Source organism: Malus domestica, chromosome 14 (genome assembly GCF_042453785.1).
Source record: "Malus domestica chromosome 14, GDT2T_hap1".
Classification (NCBI taxonomy): domain Eukaryota; kingdom Viridiplantae; phylum Streptophyta; class Magnoliopsida; order Rosales; family Rosaceae; genus Malus; species Malus domestica.
The window spans coordinates 19,624,124-19,642,966 of record NC_091674.1 but is presented as its reverse complement, the minus strand read 5'-3'; the positions used below and the strand labels follow the sequence as shown (position 1 = coordinate 19,642,966).

Below are 18,843 nucleotides of genomic sequence, written 5' to 3'. Positions count from 1 at the left end.
ACAGGTACTGCCTTTGAGCTTCGTGCTAGTCTTTAGTACTAATTGCAACTAAGGGTCCATTTGTTGCGCCAGATTGTCTCGGACTGGACTAGCTGTAGGGACTAAGCTGGACTGGCTTAGACTAGACTAAGCTGAACTAACTTAGTGAAGCGTTTGTTGCAGTGTCAGACTAAGAAGCAGGATAATAAAAGTAGTACTGTTCACCAGATTTGTGTTTGCTTAGATTAGGACTACAAATTTTTGCCATTGTGTAATAGAGTAATGCTACAAATCTCATGATATGGGTTAATTGGAGCATATTTTTGCCATGTATATTATGAATCTTAAAAAAAGAGGACAATTGTTTTGTTTCTATTACCTGCTAATAGAATTAGGACATACTATAGTTGGGACATACTATTTATAAATAGTTGAGTTTAATTTGCAAATGTAGCTTGGTTTAAACTTTATCACTCAAAGGAAGAAAAAGAATAATGTCCAATACATGCAACTTCAACAAATACAAGTACATAAGAAGATACTTGTGACAAGTCAATCTTTGCCATTGATTGACTCTTAAAACATCATTCACTAAAATTTCATCCAGGATATTTTACAAAATGCCAGTGAACTATAATATAGCATTCCAAAGTAGATCTCTATAATTTACAAAATCCTAGTTAACATTAGCCAAAATACTTTATAGTGCAAAGCTAAGTTATACACCATAACATAAGATTGTACGACTAATAAAATACATCCATGTCAAAAGGCACCACATAATATACTCATCCGCTTGCTTTGTCGCTTAAAAGCCTTTGGACGAACACTTTCTTGAGTTCCAATTTGATTGCCCTGAACACTCCCACATTCTGTGGTTTTTCCAAAATAAGAGACAATGCATCAATTTGATCCATAGGAGAAAGACACATTGCTTCAAGTTCGTTAGCTATGTCACTATGATCTACAATACCTTGAACTAAAGCTTTAGTTACCATTTGCATCCTCTTCCCACTTTCAACATAAAAATCTTTCAGTACACTGATAATTGCCTCGGTTCCATCACTTGAACTTCCCATAACTCTTTTCCTCTTTCTTTGGCCATTTTCAGATGAGGTGCTTTGTTGGCTTTGTTGGTTCATTGAAGAAACAAATTTTCACCTCCAATATCACTTGCACCAACTTGATCATGACTTTGTTCCTCCACCATTTCAGCAAGGGTTTCGGCTACATTACCCGTAGCCCGATCTTTTCCAAATATATATGCAAATCTATCATACAGTGGAAAAGGTTTGCTTTTCCATCCATTGGCTTCTTTATTTTTCTAAGATTATATCAACATAGCAAAACTAAAATTTAGCATGCGTAACACATATAGCAGCAAGAATATAACTAATGTATAAATAAAATAGGATATGAACCTCCACATAAGTTTGCCATGCGTCATCACTGTCAACTTCAACGCACTTTTTGACATCATTCCATGCAAATCCACTTGTGTTTATCATGTCAACGACCAAACTATATGTTTTTTTCCATTTCTTCAACTTTGACTCAATATGTGGAGTTGCCTTTATATTGGAATGAGGACATAAAACATTGACAAATTTCGCTATTTCAATCAAAGTACCTTGTTTGAAAGCACCGGTGTCACACCGTTGCTTCCGAGCAACAAAATCCTCAAGAACAGATAGTAATGTTTCTTCCTCAAATGCTTCCCATTTACGCCTTCTTCCTTTTGGCTCTTGAGTAGCATTCAAAATATTGTCGTTATCCATACCCAAACAAAAAATATTTGAATTTACTAAAATACAATACAAATAATCAATTTGCATAATATCCAATCAATTTGCATAATATCCAATTAATTTGCATACCATCCAATCAATAAAAAAGTTTTAACATTCACTGATGAGCAATCTAATCATTTTGCTAATATCCAACAAATGCATGATAAAAATGAATACTAAAATAAATCGTTATCATTAACACATATAACTAGTTCGATTGCTGGTTCCTAATTGCTCTCCACTCATTATACATTTCCTGAGCCATGGCATTCCTCTTTGCAGTCCACTGGTCATATGTTTCAACACTACCAACATATTCACCTTCTTCTGTACTTTGTCCATCTTCTATTATTGGCAAATTCTCCATTAGATCTACAAACATCTCTTGCCTAATAAGATTGTGTAGTAGGCAACAAGCGGTAATTATTCGACCTTGTGTCCTTATCAAATAGAAAGATGGACTCCTTAGTATCGACCACCTTCCTTTTCGCAAGCCAAAACAGCGTTCAATTACATTCCTTGCCTTAGAATGATTCATGTTAAAATATTCTTCCTTATTAGAAGGTGTTCGTCCCTCCCATTCAAATAAATGATAAGGTATTCCTCTATAGGGTGCAAGGAATCATTCACCATTTGTATAACCACCATCTACTAGGCAATAATAACCTAATAAAAAAAAGCAGACATTATTAGCGTTTTGTAGTTGACAAACAAAACTAGACCTAACTTACAAAGTTGAAACTAACTAATAGTCTTACTCGCTGGTACCTTAAAACCATTAGGCCTAGTAATTGCATCATGTAGCACTCTAGAGTCTGATGCCGAACCCTCCCACCCCGGAAACACATATATGAACTGTATATCTCCTGAACACACACCTAACACATTAGTTGCGACTCGACCCTTTCTTGTTCGGTATCTTGGTTTGTCAATTTCAGGTACATGCATATCAATGTGTGTTCCATCTAATGCTCCCAAGCAATTCTAAAAAAAAAAATAAGCTTTTGTTAATTTATACAAAGGGAATGAAGAGTTAAAGCTTAGGGAAAATGAAAAAAAAATTATCATCATACCTTAAAACATCGCCACCTAGGATTTGTAGAATCAATAGGCACAAGCTGAGGGACTTTTAGTAGGATACCTTGTAATCGCAAAATTCCTTGCAATACGCTATTGAAATACCTACTCATAGTCTCTCCCGACCTATAAAATCTACCGCCAACACTACGATTCTTAGTATGATGTGCTAGTATTTGTAAAGTCATACACACCTGCTCCTCTACAGACACCAAACCATTCGTTTTTACCCTCCCATCTTGACGAAGTAATTCACATAATATGCCAATAGTCCTTCTATCCATTCTCAATTCGTTGACACATTCAATATCAGTATTCCCTATTATACCATTCAGATAACACAAACTAATCTCTCGTCTAACAAGTGAACGGTTAGTCAAAGTGCGTCGTTCAACATGTCTCTGTTTAGCCCTTAGCATCAGCAACACAAGAATCGTACAAATGCAAATTGTCTTTAAATGAGACATCTGTAACAATAAGACCAATAAAAGCTTCCTTCGCTCCATATCTATCCAAACAAAAAAAAAAGGAAAAAAAAATAAGGACATTATATATGCAGAATACACACACACTATCCTTTCAAATATGCAGAATACACACAAACACACACACGCACACACACACACATAAATAACACACACACACACACACACACACACAAATTACACACACACACAGAGTACACAAACACACACACACACACACAAATTACACACACACACAGAGTACACAAACACACATACACACACACACAGAGTACACAAACACACACATACACACACACACACACACTATCCTTTCAAATGTGCAGAATACACACACACACACACACATATAGAGTACTCCCATTGTTGAAACCCTAAATTTTAAAAATAAAAAACAGCATGTGGGTAGGACTTCCAAGTTTCACAACTTTGACATCCTAAATTCCCAAGTTCCATCTCATCTTATGAAAACCCCAAATTCTAATCTCAATTTCACCTAAATATCAAAATCTTAATTTTTTTCAAGTGTAGAGGTCTATGATTGAAAATTTCTCAAACCCAAAACAACAAAATCAAATAAAGCCCAGTTAATATCACAAACTAATCCACACAAATCGACAAAATAAATCGAAGATTCGAAGCTTACCAGACAACTCAAGGCAGATGAGGGCGAGCAGATGCAGATGAGCGAAGACGCAGCGATGGGGGTGAGGTGGACGACGATGAGGGAGCATGGTAAGGACGATGATGAAGGAAGACACCGAGATGAGGACGATGAGGGCGATGAAGGAAGATGCAGAAAATCTCTCGTGTTTTCTCTGGCTTATGAGTCCACCCAAAATTGGGGATCCTCGTTAAGAACGGGTAAGGAGGTGTTTAATCCGAGCGAATCCCTGCTAAGCTCATTAAAGCTAATCCTGGTGCACACCAAACAAAGGACTATAGTCTAGTCCAGTCCAGTCCAATCCAGTGCTTCTTAATCATGTCAAACAAACGGGCCCTAAGAGTCTAAGACTATATATAAATATATAAAATAGCAGGCCCTTTAATAAGAGGAATTCTCATTTTTTTTTAAATAGGAACACCTTCTTGACAATTGGATTGACTTTAATGAAATTGTGTGGTTGATATTGAATCACAAATCACATAATCTCAACCACACAATTTCATTAAAATCAAATTCAATGATTAAAAAAACGTCCCTATTTTTTTCTGAAAATTAAGGATTCCTCTTCTTAAAGGATTCCTATAAAATAGATTGCAAATGTTCTGTAAAAAAACTAGTTCAATAATAAAAAAGAGGTGTTGACTTTTATACCGCAAGCGTGTGGCCGACATTTCAAAATGTTTTTTCAAACACTAGGTGAGAAATTTCCAAGTGTGAATGATGGAACTTCCTTTGATGTAACCATGGAAGTATTCCCTTTACTTGGTAAGGCATGTAGTCTTCCAATTAATAGATATGTTAGATATCAGTCTCTTCCCCATTATTTTCCAAAATGTATCCCAACCATTTTTCGTATCACTTTCATTATGAGAATCGTGTAAAACTTATGAAATAATTGAAAAAAAATATTGGAAGAAATTGATATTTTACTATAAAACTAGCTGATAATATGAAAAGTAGTCACAACTAAGAATGAGCATATTTACACATGCAATATCCCTTATTTTTTCGATATGAGATGCATACTCTCAATGTAACATCCCACATCGTCCAGGGGAGTGGATCCTCTAAGCCTTATATGTATATTCCCATCTCTACCTAGCACAAGGCATTTTGAGAGCTTACTGGCTTCGGGTTCTATCGGAACTCCGAAGTTAAGCGAGTTTGCACGAGGTCAATCCCATGATGGGTGATCCACTGGGAAGTTCTCGTATGAGTTCCCATAAACAAAACCTTGAGGGAGTGATCGGGGCCCAAAGCGGACAATATCGTGCTACGGTGGAGTCAAGTCCGGGATGTGGTAGGGGCCCAGGCCGGAATGTGACACTCAACAGGTGTGATTATGTGCATTATTATACCCCTAACGTAATTGACTAAATAAGTAACAACTTGGTACTATGACCTAGTAGTATTTATTTTCATTTGTAAGTAAAAGGTCTTTAGTTCGAATTTCGCAGATGACGAGTTCAACACATTGAGTATAAATATATCGTTGTATTAAAAAAAACTAATTAATTAATATTTTCTAGTAAAAATAGTGAAATTTAAATGTCATAACAGTTTAGAATTCACTCATAAAATATAAGTATATCATATAATTTCATTTCATGGAGCATGAATTAGCACAATAAGTATTTAATAATTTTATCCTAGAAGTACACTTGGGCATCCCAAATGAAAAAGAAAATGGCTTCTTGTGATGACTTCAAACTATAAATAACCATATCATTCAGAACTAGCTGAAGGCCATATTGTATTGTATACGAGTCAATATATAACCCTAGCAGAAGAACAAACTCACCAGAAAGGTAGAATAGCAGCAAATGGAAGGTACAAAAAGTGAGTTATATTTTGTTTTCATGAACTATGATCCTCAGTACGAACGCCTTCGAGCTGATCGGTTAGTACTATAAACTTCTCTTTACTACTTATTTAATATATAATTTTACCACATTTTATACTTTGCTTCATACAAATAAATTATGCTAATTATCTATAATATATATAGAACAAAAGGAGGAGCAAATGAGCTAGATTTGTACCTAAGCCGGAAGCATGACCAGTTGTTGGCAAGAACCCTTCAGCCAGGAAGCTACAAGAAGACATTGTCTCTCGTCATTGTTGATGGGTTTTCTGTGGAAATTACTGAGGACCAGGTCTGATTAATTTAGATAATTAATAATGCACCATTAATTATTGATTAGTGTTAGTATTTCTCTGTTGTGGGTTGAGTTTAATAATCTTTTTCCTTTTCCTGTTTTGTTTTTTTTCAGGCCAGTGTGCTTAGATCTGCGAAAGAAGTGAGACTGGTGGAGAAAAATCAAGAGCTTGCTTAATGTAGCAGACCGAAGAGGCTTAGAAAGTGTGAACGGGAAATGGGTTCGTATGGGAGCTTCTGTGGCTGCAGGTTGATTGGGGTGTGATTTTGGGTCAACCTAAAGATAATAATTAACAATAATGTTTCTGGGAAAAATCTAGGAAGATTTGTTTGAGAACTCGATCAGTTTACGGATGCTAGCAATATAATATCACCTATTTAGTTGAAGTGCTTTTGGAGTTGCGATAACTCTCTCTCTCTGTTTGGGATCCAGTGAGTTCTCACCTATAAAACCATTCTCATTACTGAGTTAACTATTACACTAAAGGAGGTATACTATAGTTATTGGTTGTCTGTCATGTATTATTTCTCGTTTTGGAATATATCGATCTCGTTTTCGTTGGTTTCTGGCTTAATATCCGGTGTGAGAGATAAGTTTACATGCAAGAGTTTTTCTCTTCATATATATAAATAAGAATTTCTATTTCATTTTATCTTTAATATTGGGAGAGTATAGAATTGAATTGAATTTCGGGTGCATGTTAACCACTTAAACCATTCCTTAGAAAATGAAATGAAAGAAAATAGAACAGAATTCGATTCTAATCATATCCATATATGTAATTCTCAATACCGGTATGATCAAACTCGTTTTACTAGTAATATCATAAGGGTTCAGCGGCATCTTCCCTAATTCATCCTCTCATAACCTACTACTCATTATACTATCCGTCAGATATAGCGATTTAAGTGATTAAACTCGTTTTAGTCTCCACTCACATGGGTTTTGTTTGGTTTAATAAGAGGCCAATTAAGCAATTGTATATGAGACTATATACTAGTATATATTGTGCTTATTAGTTTATTGAAACAGTCCCGCGAGTGTATTTTAACAGCCACTCAAACGAGTCACCACATAAATAAATAAAAAAGAAGAAGAAATAAATACCAAAAAGAGAGGAAAGAAGAGAGATTCCTTCCTCCTATAATTTGAGCAGGAACAGGAAATGTTGGCCCTGGACTCCCACCAGCAGCAGCAGCAGCTGCTACTTTATCTAGTTAAGGTTATAAAGCGAGCATGGCAGATATGGTGGTACGACTTCCATTTTTCAACAAAGTTTTGAGAGACCCTGACATATTCATGTGCATCAGTGCATGTACCAATTCACACTTCAATTCAATCAGAGTACTGACCCTTGACTCATCACATATCCACATGCTGCAATATCGTATACGATAGTAGCTTATTAGGCCGATAAATTATTGTATGGTATTAAAATTCAACGTGGGGTAAGCAATAGATTTATATTATAATATTATAGTACGTGGTTATTAATATTTTTTTTTTTTTGATAAAGCGAACTGATTATTAATATTAAGCTCTAAATTTTGCATGTCTTTTATTTATCTTATACTGACATATTCATGTGCATCAGTGCATGTACCAATTCACACTTCAATTCAATCAGAGTACTGACCCTTGACTCATCACATATCCACATGCTGCAATATACTATACGATAGTAGCTTATTAGGCCGATAAATTATTGTATGGTATTAAAATTCAACGTGGGGTAAGCAATAGATTTATATTATAATATTATAGTACGTGGTTATTAATATTTTTTTTTTTTTTTGATAAAGCGAACTGATTATTAATATTAAGCTCTAAATTTTGCATGTCTTTTATTTATCTTATACTATGTGACAATATTATTCGAGCATCATTCAGCAACTTTTCCACTAGTCACCTTCATTTTACATGTGTATGTCTATCCTCCTTACTAAAGTACTAATTTCATTTCACATATATACCATCTCTAACTCCTTTTGGGAAAAAATAATAATCAAATGCTCAAAGAAAAAACATATTTTCCCACTCTTGAAACGTGAAAGTTGCTAGTTGAGCAATGAAATTGATAGAATACCAAATATACGCGGTTCACTTGCATTAAGGATGCCATTAGCTAGGAAGAAAAGGCACTTTGTCATGTAATGAAAAGATTTCATACAAGTAATAATTTTGTTGCCGTAGCTTTTAGACAATGGAGGTTCGTTGGGATAGATTAGTCAGGCAAAACCCATCGCACGAAATCTTAAATAATGAAAACACAATTCTGTCGCGCAAAACAGAGTTAAACCGCCAAATATATTCTTTAGGCGAACGTGTGTGCTGACCAAATTGATCCGACGGAATCATCTTGCCTGACAAAGATATCTGTTGGCCATCAAAGAATTAAATAATGTAATGACCTTGATCCAACGAAAAAGTCGACAGGGCAACTCCAATAACCAAATTTAAAAAATAATAAACTTTTGTGCGTCGGGCTAATATTTTCTAATTAAAAAACAATATTAACAACATATATTAAATATGAAATATTTTAAATTGATAATCAGGTTTGTTCATCGTATTTTTCTAGGGTTTGAGGATTGTATTTGTAAAAAATCAACAAAATCAAAGTTAAAACGACCATTAAATCATGATTTTTCTTTTCTAACCGTTGAATGATTTTATTCCGTTATTTAATCTCTGAATGTTTATTTTTGTTGATTTTTGGCGTATGACATCTCGAAGTATATGCAAACATGTTTATATCTCTTCCAACTACTAGTTCTAATATTACCATTGTAAATCTTATGCACGCTGCGAACGCCCACAATTGGCTACCAAGCTCCTTCCTTTTCTCGCACTTTTTCTCTAATTTTTACCACCAATACTACTCCCTAGTTCTCCATAATTGAAGCAAATAATAGGGCCAGTTTGGTGGAAGTTCGTTGGGAAAGGTTGGTCGCCCTAAACCATAATTAAGCCTTTCACGACGGAGAGAAATAGTGAGCCGATGAAACAGTTCGTCAGTTAAAGTTGACCTAGTCAACGAACCAGTTTTTCGTTGTGCAAACCTTTAGGTATTACGTGCCATTTTGTTTTTCTTGGTGCCAAGATCTTGTTCGACGAATGTAACCTTGCCCAACAAACTTGTTCCGTCTCGTACAAGGTTTCCATAAATCCTTTGCCCTATCAACTGAAAAATCCGTCTGGTAAAGAGCCTTTACCCGACAAAATCTTCTCTGCTGGGTAAGATTTTGTTCAGCAAGCCCTATTTTCTGGTAGTGTATGATTAATTAATTCATGAAGAGCCAAATTGCAAATTCAGCAGGAAACCTGTATGTAAAACGGAAGGGCACAAACCCGCCTCTCTACTCCCTTTGACTCAAGTCTTGAAAGGAGCAAGTATTGTATACACAAAGTACGCCATCATAGTATTATTAAGGGTACAAATGTAATACAGTTAGTAATATAGTTAGGTAGTTAGTATTTTGGTTAAAGTAGTTAGGATTTCTTTATAAATAGTATGTGTAACCTTCATTTCAGTAAGTCAATACAAAACCTATTTCTCTCTAAACTCTTTCTCTAAAATCTCTCTTGCTTCTCTCTGTCTTCTTCCTCTTCCTCTGTACCAATCTTTTATCTTTGCAATGTAGTTAATATGGTATCAGAGCCACCAGGCTCACGCCATGGATTCTGGTGGTTTTTCTTGTAGTTTACATTTCCTTTTCTTCCTAGTTTAGTGTCTCTTCAAAATTCCATTAGATTCTTGGGTTGATTTTTCTGCAATTGTTGGGATCGTGATTGTGATTGTTGGGTTGATCTTCGGTGCTCCGTTCTGTCCGCCGTTCGCGATGACGCCGTTGAGCTGCGAGAGAACCTTCGCAGTCATGGTCGCACTCCTTCAAACTCTCCGATTCGATATCTTGAAGAACTCTTCCTGCAACACCCTCAGATTCTCATACGCAACGCACATCCTTGGTGCCGTTTTTCTTCTTTCGTTGAAGCATAAAGACTGCAGGTTCTTTTGGGTTTCTCGATCTGGGTTTCTTCATCTGCGTTGGTTGATTCAAGATTGGAGTTTCGATTCATGGTTGCTGTTTATCAGGTCATTCTTGAAATTTTATGCATCGTTGGTGTTTGATGAATTGCTGCAGTGAGTTTTTGTTCTTCCGCTGACATTGTTGAAGATTTATGGTGCTTCTCTGTGATTTGGGTAATGATTTCGACTATCTATCATCAAGCTTGTTCTCTTTTCTGGTTTCTGAAATGCACATCACCTGTTTGTTTTAATGCATCAGAAGTATATTTTTCGAGGTATATTGTCGTTACAAACTGAAACTTCATTGTTATCTGCCAAATCTCAACAATTCCTTTCGAGGGGCATGAATAGCCAAACACAGGCAGTAATCACTCTTTGTGGGTTTTGGTCGGTGACGGCAAGGAAAGCAGATGGAATGTCGCCGACCTCACCACTGCCGAGCGCCGTCTCTGGGTGGTTATGCCGTCTCTGGGTTTTCGTCTGTGCTTTTCTGGTGTTATTTGGTCCATGTTTTGTTCTCTGTTCCACTACTTTGATGATCTGGTGGAGCAGCCAATTCCCTGCAAAAGTGTATGTTTCTTTGATTTTGTGAAGTAGTCGATTGATTTCTTTGAGGCACGAAGCCATTATTCCTTGTTTGCGGCACGAAGCCATTTCAAGTTTGTTTGTGGCACGAAGCCAGTTACTGTTTGTTTGCGGCACGAAGCCATGTTTTCTGTATAGATTAGTTGATTGAAGTTTGTGGGCACGAAGCCATGTTTTCTGGATAGATTAGTTGATTGAAGTTTGTGGGCACGAAGCCATGTTTTCTGTATAGATTAGTTGATTGAAGTTTGCGGCACGAAGCCATGTTTTTTGTATAGATTAGTTGATTGAAGTTTGTGGGCATGAAGCCATGTTTTCTGTAAAGATTAGTTTATTAGAGTTGTAGCTGTTGAAAGGCTTGGTTTGCAGGGGGTTGTTCTTTGCCGGCTTAAAATGAATCTGAGGTGTGTATTCATTTGTTCTCCATTGCTGAAAGCTTGAAGCTTGAAGGATTGTAGAGTTTGCTGTGTTGTGTTTGTTAAAAGTCAAGAGTTTGTTGATCTAGAAGAACAAGAAGTTGTGTATGATGGAAAACTATGTGCAGATCAGAGATTTATTGATGACATATGTAAACATAATGATGCTGTCTTACATCTGTTGTTTTGGAAGTCTGCAAAAGTTAGGGCCAGACCAATTCAGAAGAACTTTGAACTGTCAGTTGTGGCAACCATAGTGGGAGACTGCAGTTGAGAAGAAACTGAACCATTTATCCATATTTCGATGTTTGCTATTTGAGAATCTGTTGCAATCTCACACTGGGATACCCCAGTTGAGATTGAGGGGGAGTATTAAGGGTACAAATGTAATACAGTTAGTAATATAGTTAGGTAGTTAGTATTTTGGTTAAAGTAGTTAGGATTTCTTTATAAATAGTATGTGTAACCTTCATTTCAGTAAGTCAATACAAAACCTATTTCTCTCTAAACTCTTTCTCTAAAATCTCTCTTGCTTCTCTCTGTCTTCTTCCTCTTCCTCTGTACCAATCTTTTATCTTTGCAATGTAGTTAATAAGTATTACAAATTCACATAATTTAGTACATGTGTAATACTAAATCTTATATATGTTTACTGATTGGGGTCTAGAATTTGAATACTATAAGTTATAAGGTAATGCTAGGTAGACCAAATTTTTAAATCAAATTTACAAAGCAAATGATATGTCGCCAATAGTAATAATTCAATCATTAACAACCACTTCATTTGGTTACGAAATTTGGTTTAAAAATTTTGATCTCCCTAACAATACTCCTACAAGCAATGTGAAATCATGTTTACATGACATATATGCATGTGGTGTATTGATGGATATTTTCAGATAAGCACGTTTCGTATCCTTTTCGAATTCAATTTCTTATTTTTAAGACCAATAAGAGTATTGAGTAATTTATTAACACTGGTATTAAAAAAAAAATTAAAAATAATAAATAAAAATAAATAAAAAAACGTGATCAGCATAACTTGAGCAATGGCATGGATGAAGAATAAGTGTCTAAATACGTATACTTCTCATCGGGCAAATCATTACAGTTGCAGATTACGAGAGAGAAAGGGGGGGGGGGGGGGGGGGGGGGGGTTTGGAGCATCGAACATGTATCTAGCATACGAAATAGACATGGAAACCAAACTCATCATTAATTAGCGGTGAGTTACTTGCCCACTCATATGATACTTAGTTCGTTTAGTTCATTGTACTAGTCAAAGTTGACATTTTCCCAAAGTGAGGCCAAATTGTTTCCGTATATATATGTATGATGCATGTGCGTGCATATCTGTGTGAGCATGCATGCATATTATATGATATTTTCTCAAAAATTACCCGAGTAAGAAATGATAATAGTACGCATCACTAACCCTTCCAAAAGCAAATTTCAAAAACATCTGGGATGCATGACCATTGATAACCGCCATCAAATGCCATTGCCATATAATAAGCAAGACACTTTTTGTTTACTGACCCTCAAGCCCTCGAGATTTGCCATGTATGGCATTCGTCGAAGCCCTTGAGGGAGAGTGAGCAACAAAAATGCCTTGGGGTCTTTTTGTCCGTCGATGAAATTCAAAGCCTGCTACAAATTAAGGCAAAAACCTTCACAAGCCTGAAATGCTAAAATATACCATATATCCCCTCAAAACTAACGACCTTGGTATAACATTGTTGCCTTAAGCTGAGAAGCCCTTGAGAGAGAGTGAGTAGTCACTGCTTGTAATAAGATTCAATTGAACTCCAACTCCCTTACTTGTTGCCTTTGCCTTATTTGTTGAAGAGAGGATGGCTTAGAAGCCCTTTTATAGATCTTCAAGCCACACCACACAAAAAAAAAAAAAAAAAAACACAAAGGGTATGTGGTGAAAATTGAGCATTATAGTGATTAGTCTATATCAGTAGTGGGGTATGCATATCTTGGCACTTGACCTTTGGTGGCAAAATCAGATCCTCCCGCGTCCTACGATCTTCATGATCTCTTCTTAATTAAATATATAACATATAACTAATGCAATGAACCAATCCAAGGTGGATTTCCCACAACAAACGAGACTTTATTCAAGCAAGTGACTCTTTACCACAATGTGATAGAGAAGAATGTTGTCCTTGCACTACGACGTGAGTTTGAACCCCATCGGCTCCGTAATCTTGTTGAATTATCAGAGAAACGGGCCCACTTCCAACAACACCGATATTATATATCCCCAAATTAGTAATTATCACATGCACAATTCGTCAGATGTGAGGTTTTATCACAAAAGGTCTTGTGTTAGTTGGAGTGGGGTTAGGATATTTAAACTCTTCTTTTCTCATAAATACGGTTGATGGGAGATATTTTAACAAATCTAATATCTAATCTAACAAATTTATCGTTTGACCAAAAAAAAAAAAGAGGCTTTATTCAAAGGGTCCTAGTTAAATAAAGCAATTTGTACTAAGAAAATGGTTTCTACACATTTTGTTTTCTTTCTTTATGTGAACTTTGCTGTATTGTGGACCCTTAATTCTCTTTTAATGTATTCAATCTAGATATCAAAAAAGATAAATATAAATGCAGAGAAAAGAAGTGTCGGAAATCACTTTCCTAACAACTTGAATTTTTTGTGATCATAAACAAAAGAGAGAGAGAGAGAGAGAGAGAGACAGAGAGAGAGACAGAGACAGAGACAGAGAGAGAGAGAGAGAGAGATTTGTCCCTTACGAACCTTGACAATGCAATTAGGCTTATCTTTAACAAAAAAATAAAATAAATGAAAGCAGCATAAGGACCTTATAGGCATCAGAACCTTATCTTTGATCTGATTCATTAAGGCTAGGGGTCAATGCAGATATATATTTAAATCCTGTTTGACATTCCTCCTATCCCACCTTCTTTAGTAATCTTAGCTTTTTGTTTGCTTTATATCTCCACAGCCTATGCCATATCCCTATTGGATCATGAGTTTCTTGAATGATCGGCCACAGTTCTCTAAAGCAATTAGCACGTGCCCAAATGGTTTCTGATGCCACTGATGAGAAGATATTGTGTTACCTCATATATCGAGGGAGGGATACCGAAATTGCTTTATATTGTGGAAGAAAACTAGGGGCAGTGAACATTTATTTTTCATCGGACAATACGAGCTGGATGCCATTTAAATTTCTTTTAAATCGAATCCAATCCATGTCTTAGTTGAAGATGACCCAACTACCACACATTTTTAAGGCCTAATTAACAAAGAGCAAACTAGATATAGGTTATTTTGTGAGTCTTATTAAGAATAGTCCACTTATTAATACAAGTACAATGATTGTAATTTCATGCAAGTATTCTAAAACGCAGCCTAGGTGGCACCTAGGCATTAGGTGGTTGCTAGTCGCCGGAATTAATCTATAATAGGGAGGAAAATCGGGAAAGAGATTAAACGGGCATGGGGGCTTGGGCACCCTAGGCAGGCAACTGGGTGGCCTAAGCGGTCAGGGCGTTTCAATTTTTTATTTTTATTTTTTCAAACTTGAGAAAGGAGAAATTTAGAGCATCTGTGTTCTTGGTTCCAAATTCCAACGAAGAAGATGAGAGGAACAAGAGGAGTGAAAATGAGTTTCTCTCTTTTCCATTCCCATCCCACATGATCACTCTTACCTAAGGATGGTAATTCTAACTATTAAACCCGATAACCGTGAATAACCGTCCGAATAGAACGAATTTGGGTATGAAACTTCAGGTGTATTTTGGATGTGGTGAAAAACTGTGAACATTATTCGGTTATGGTTTTGGATATGTTTATAGGGTTCTCCAATCTATATACGTACTTGAATAATATAATATATATATATATATATATTCATTATTCATCGAACTCATTACCTTAAGAATACAAAAGTTGCATTATGTGAGTTGCGTTTTGTGGGAAAGTTGAAAAGTTTTGAATCAACATCAATGAGAATTCAATGGTGCTGATGGGAGATATCAAGTATCAACCCGCATCATCAATGTTTTAAATTCAATCCCTTCATTTTTATACTCCACAAGAATCGTTCCCTGAATCATTTTATACATCAAATATTTAATCATGAAATTAATATATTTTATACTAAATTATAAAATATATTTTATACTAAATTGAATCCTTTGATTTTTATACTAAATTATAATGCGTCAATTAAACAAATATGTTTTTTTGCATTGACGAAGATAGATAACCATTAATGAATAGGAAATCTGTTATCCAGTGGCTATGGTTATAGATAATTCCCGATGGTTGATTTACGGTTATAGGTATAGTAAATTTTCGTGGTTATGAGAATATATATGACATTTCCGTCCCCAAACCAAACCGTCCTCATCTTTTTTGTTTAATTTTTTTAATTGTTGTCCAATCAAATTGGGACAACTAGCATCCTAATTAACATAGGCTGAACGTGTAAGTATTTGTGTGGTGCTCCACCTCCCTTCTTTGTATCCCAATGTTCCACTTAGTGAAAATAAAATTTACAAAAAGAGAGAAAATATAAATGGTTTTGGTGGCTAAAGTTTTTTTGGTGACGATCTTTACACCATTTTTTATCGTTGAAGAGGTTGTTCAAATCATCGACTGTTTCTGGGTAACTATTTTGTCAAGGAAAATCAATTTTATTTGGGAGAAAAATGTGGATGAGAGAGGAAAGTGGAGGGAAAATGTGGACAACTGGTATGCCTGCTGGTTATGAGAGAGAGAAAAAAAAAACAGCATAATTGTGTATGTGTAACTTACTATATTGCCCGTAACTTTCATTTTGGTTACTTTTCTTTAGTTTTATGGTAGGGTCACAATGATTAAAGTCTAGTTGACAAAGTATATTTTATTAAATAGTAGAGATAATGCAAGTTTTTTTTTTTTTGTTTTTTGTATCTATCTCTACTATAGATTTTAGTTTTTTTTATGTCTCATACCTATATCACAGATTATTTGTTAATCTACCTGTATTACATGTTTATTATTATCTACCTCTACCACATATTTTGGGGTTTTTTTTTCTTTTTTGCTTCGTACTCCATCACAAATTAGTTATTTTTTTTTTAATAATCTACTTATATCACATGTTCAGTTCGTTAATCTACCTCCCTCTATCAAAAATCAACCTTTTTTTTTCTACCTATATAATAGGCAGGATACTGAGTTTTTGTGTGATATTTAACTAAAAGAAATTTAGTAAAAGTCAATAAAAATTTTACTAATGAACCATATGTTACAATCCTATTAGATTAGGAATATGATTGTGTAAATCCTAGTGTATCTAGGGATATCTTAGAATATTCTCTAGGGTTAGATATTATCCTATTAGAATTGTAATCCTATTACGGTAATGAATTAATCTTCCCTACTCCTATAAATAAAGTCACAATGGGTAGAATAGAACACACATCACAATTACACATCTCTCTTTCTCTCTACTATTGCCGCACCCCCTCTCAATGTCCTTTATATGATCTAGTAAATTAGGCCTACAACAAGTTATTAGCACGCTCTTGACGCTGCACTAAAGAGAGTTTGTTCTTCAATCAGGGAAGTATTACATTTTAATTATTCTTTTTATGATTAATTTATTATTTTATTAAATTAATCTACATGCTATTGATTCAATTTAATTTTTCTTTATTAAACGTGATATAACGCATTGGATATGTAATTCGGCCTTTCAAAGAAGGATCTTCTACAAATTCAAAGGCTCAGTTGTTTTCTGCTAATTAGGTTCTTTTAAAATAAATTAAGATATTTGAAATGACCATAAAGCATGAAAACATTCCCCATGATGCATGAACCCCCTATATTTATATTTTCCTTTCAATTATATATATTGCATATGTGTTCATATATTTTGTCAATATATATATTTGTTCATGCAATACGCAATTATGCTATGTGAAATTTGTGAGTCAAAGCATTGAAATTAATTTAGAAGCAATTAGGGGTTTTAACCCTAGAAATTCGAAAAACAAAAACAAAACAAAACAAAATCTATGATTTTTTTTCTTTTTTCCATGGTTCCACATCGCGCCGTTAAACCGGCTGTCCTACAGCCACACCACCACAGAACGACATCATTCTAATGCCATAAAACGACAACCAAGCCTTGGCCTAGGTTGAAATTCGCACTGGCCTGAAGCCCAGAGTCCACCAGTAGGCCTGCAAGCCTTGCTAGGCTCTGTCCTTGCTCTAGCCCGCTTACAGTAAGCTCTGCTTGCTAGCCTCGCTTTTCTACCTCGACCCGCGATCACCAAAGTCAACCCTTATGGCTGGGCTTGCTTTGCCATGGCCCAAAACGAAGCCAACCTTTGGCTGGGCTTCACGCGTACCCATCCAAGCTAACCTTTGAGTTAGGCTTGTGCTCCCCGCACCATTTATGGCCAAAAACCAACAGCTTGGCTACTGGGCTCCTTTCCAGAACTGGCTCGTGACCTACAGCCATACATAGGCTACCTTGACAGCCTACCCCGAGGCCCACTAAGCCCTTTAGGTGCGTTTGTTGCACCGGACTATCTCGGGCTGGACTAGCTTCAAGGACTAAGATAGACTGGCTTGGACTAGACTAAGCATGACGAACTTAGTGAAGCATTTGGTGCAGTAACGGACTAAACTATGGACTAAATTATTATTAAAATATAGATATTTTTCTTTTGTTCATTTTAATTCTTTCTCCCCTATCTCTACTGTTCATTTTTCTTCCCACCAGACAAAACTTCTCAATTTTTCTCCAGTTCTTAAATGAAGAAAACCGCAGCTGATGAAAAAAATCAAGGGGACGAATAGTCCAAAGAAAGTGAGAATTGCACGAGGGAATTGAGATCCAGAGGCTCGATTCATGTGGGTGCTGGTATTGGACAACGACGGGACTAGGTATTCGATAGAGGCACAATTTATTCCCACACAAGATGATCCTTCGCTGCTTAACTCTATCTCTGATTTGCCTTTACGATTTTGGTCAAATCCCAAAAAAAAAACACCAATCAAGTTCAGGAAATAGAAAATTAATAATAAAAAATAAAAAAAATAGTGAAAATTTGAAAATTTTGAGATTGGAAGGAGTGAAGATGAATCCAGTCCGTGTGGGACAAGACAATAAGGAGGTAGGCTCCACTCATCTCTCTACTCTCTTCCATTCGAATTTTTATTGACTTTTTTTGCTCTAATTACACTTGTTCTTGCAAATTAGCTGCTTTGATTCACTTGTTCTTCCATGGGTGGGGATTGGAGTTGCAAACGGCAAGGGATGGGTGGAGGAAGACAAGTCATCATCAGAGATGGCACAGTTGTGCAAGACGAGCACGAAGACGTGGCGTGAGAAGGAAGATGGTCTTAGCTAGTCCCAAGGTATTTGGGGGGCCTCGCTAGGACCGGCTAAGCAAGATTTTAGTCGGAGTGAGTGAACTTTAGTCCCACTAAAGCTAGTCCCAAGCTGATAACAAACACAAGATTGGACTAACTTTTAGTCTATTCTAGTCCAATGAGACTTAGTGAGGGCAAACAAACGGGCCCTTAGAGCCTTGCCTTGCACACGGCAGCCAGCCCACCGAGTTGGGCTGCGATTTTTTCAAACTCAATGCCCCGTTTTTGGCATTCCCACTTC

At 36.0% G+C, this 18,843-nt stretch overlaps 2 protein-coding genes across 2 annotated transcripts; one reads left to right on the top strand and one right to left on the bottom strand.

Moving 5' to 3' along the window:
- Positions 1 to 1,906: 1,906 nt before the first annotated feature.
- LOC139191293 (protein ANTAGONIST OF LIKE HETEROCHROMATIN PROTEIN 1-like) lies at positions 1,907 to 4,277 on the bottom strand. Its single transcript, XM_070811884.1, has 4 exons — positions 3,978 to 4,277; positions 2,843 to 3,354; positions 2,538 to 2,753; positions 1,907 to 2,435 (listed from the first exon to the last, which is right to left on the bottom strand). The coding sequence occupies exons 1-4, from the start codon at positions 4,063 to 4,065 to the stop codon at positions 2,421 to 2,423; spliced, it is 831 nt and encodes a 276-aa protein (XP_070667985.1). The 5' UTR covers positions 4,066 to 4,277; the 3' UTR covers positions 1,907 to 2,420.
- Positions 4,278 to 5,388: 1,111 nt separating this feature from the next.
- LOC114821214 (subtilisin-like protease SBT2.5) lies at positions 5,389 to 6,731 on the top strand. Its single transcript, XM_029093208.2, has 3 exons — positions 5,389 to 5,898; positions 6,007 to 6,154; positions 6,272 to 6,731. Exons 1-3 carry the CDS (start codon positions 5,822 to 5,824, stop codon positions 6,332 to 6,334), a joined length of 288 nt encoding a protein of 95 aa, XP_028949041.1. The 5' UTR covers positions 5,389 to 5,821; the 3' UTR covers positions 6,335 to 6,731.
- The last annotated feature ends 12,112 nt before the right edge of the window (positions 6,732 to 18,843 follow it).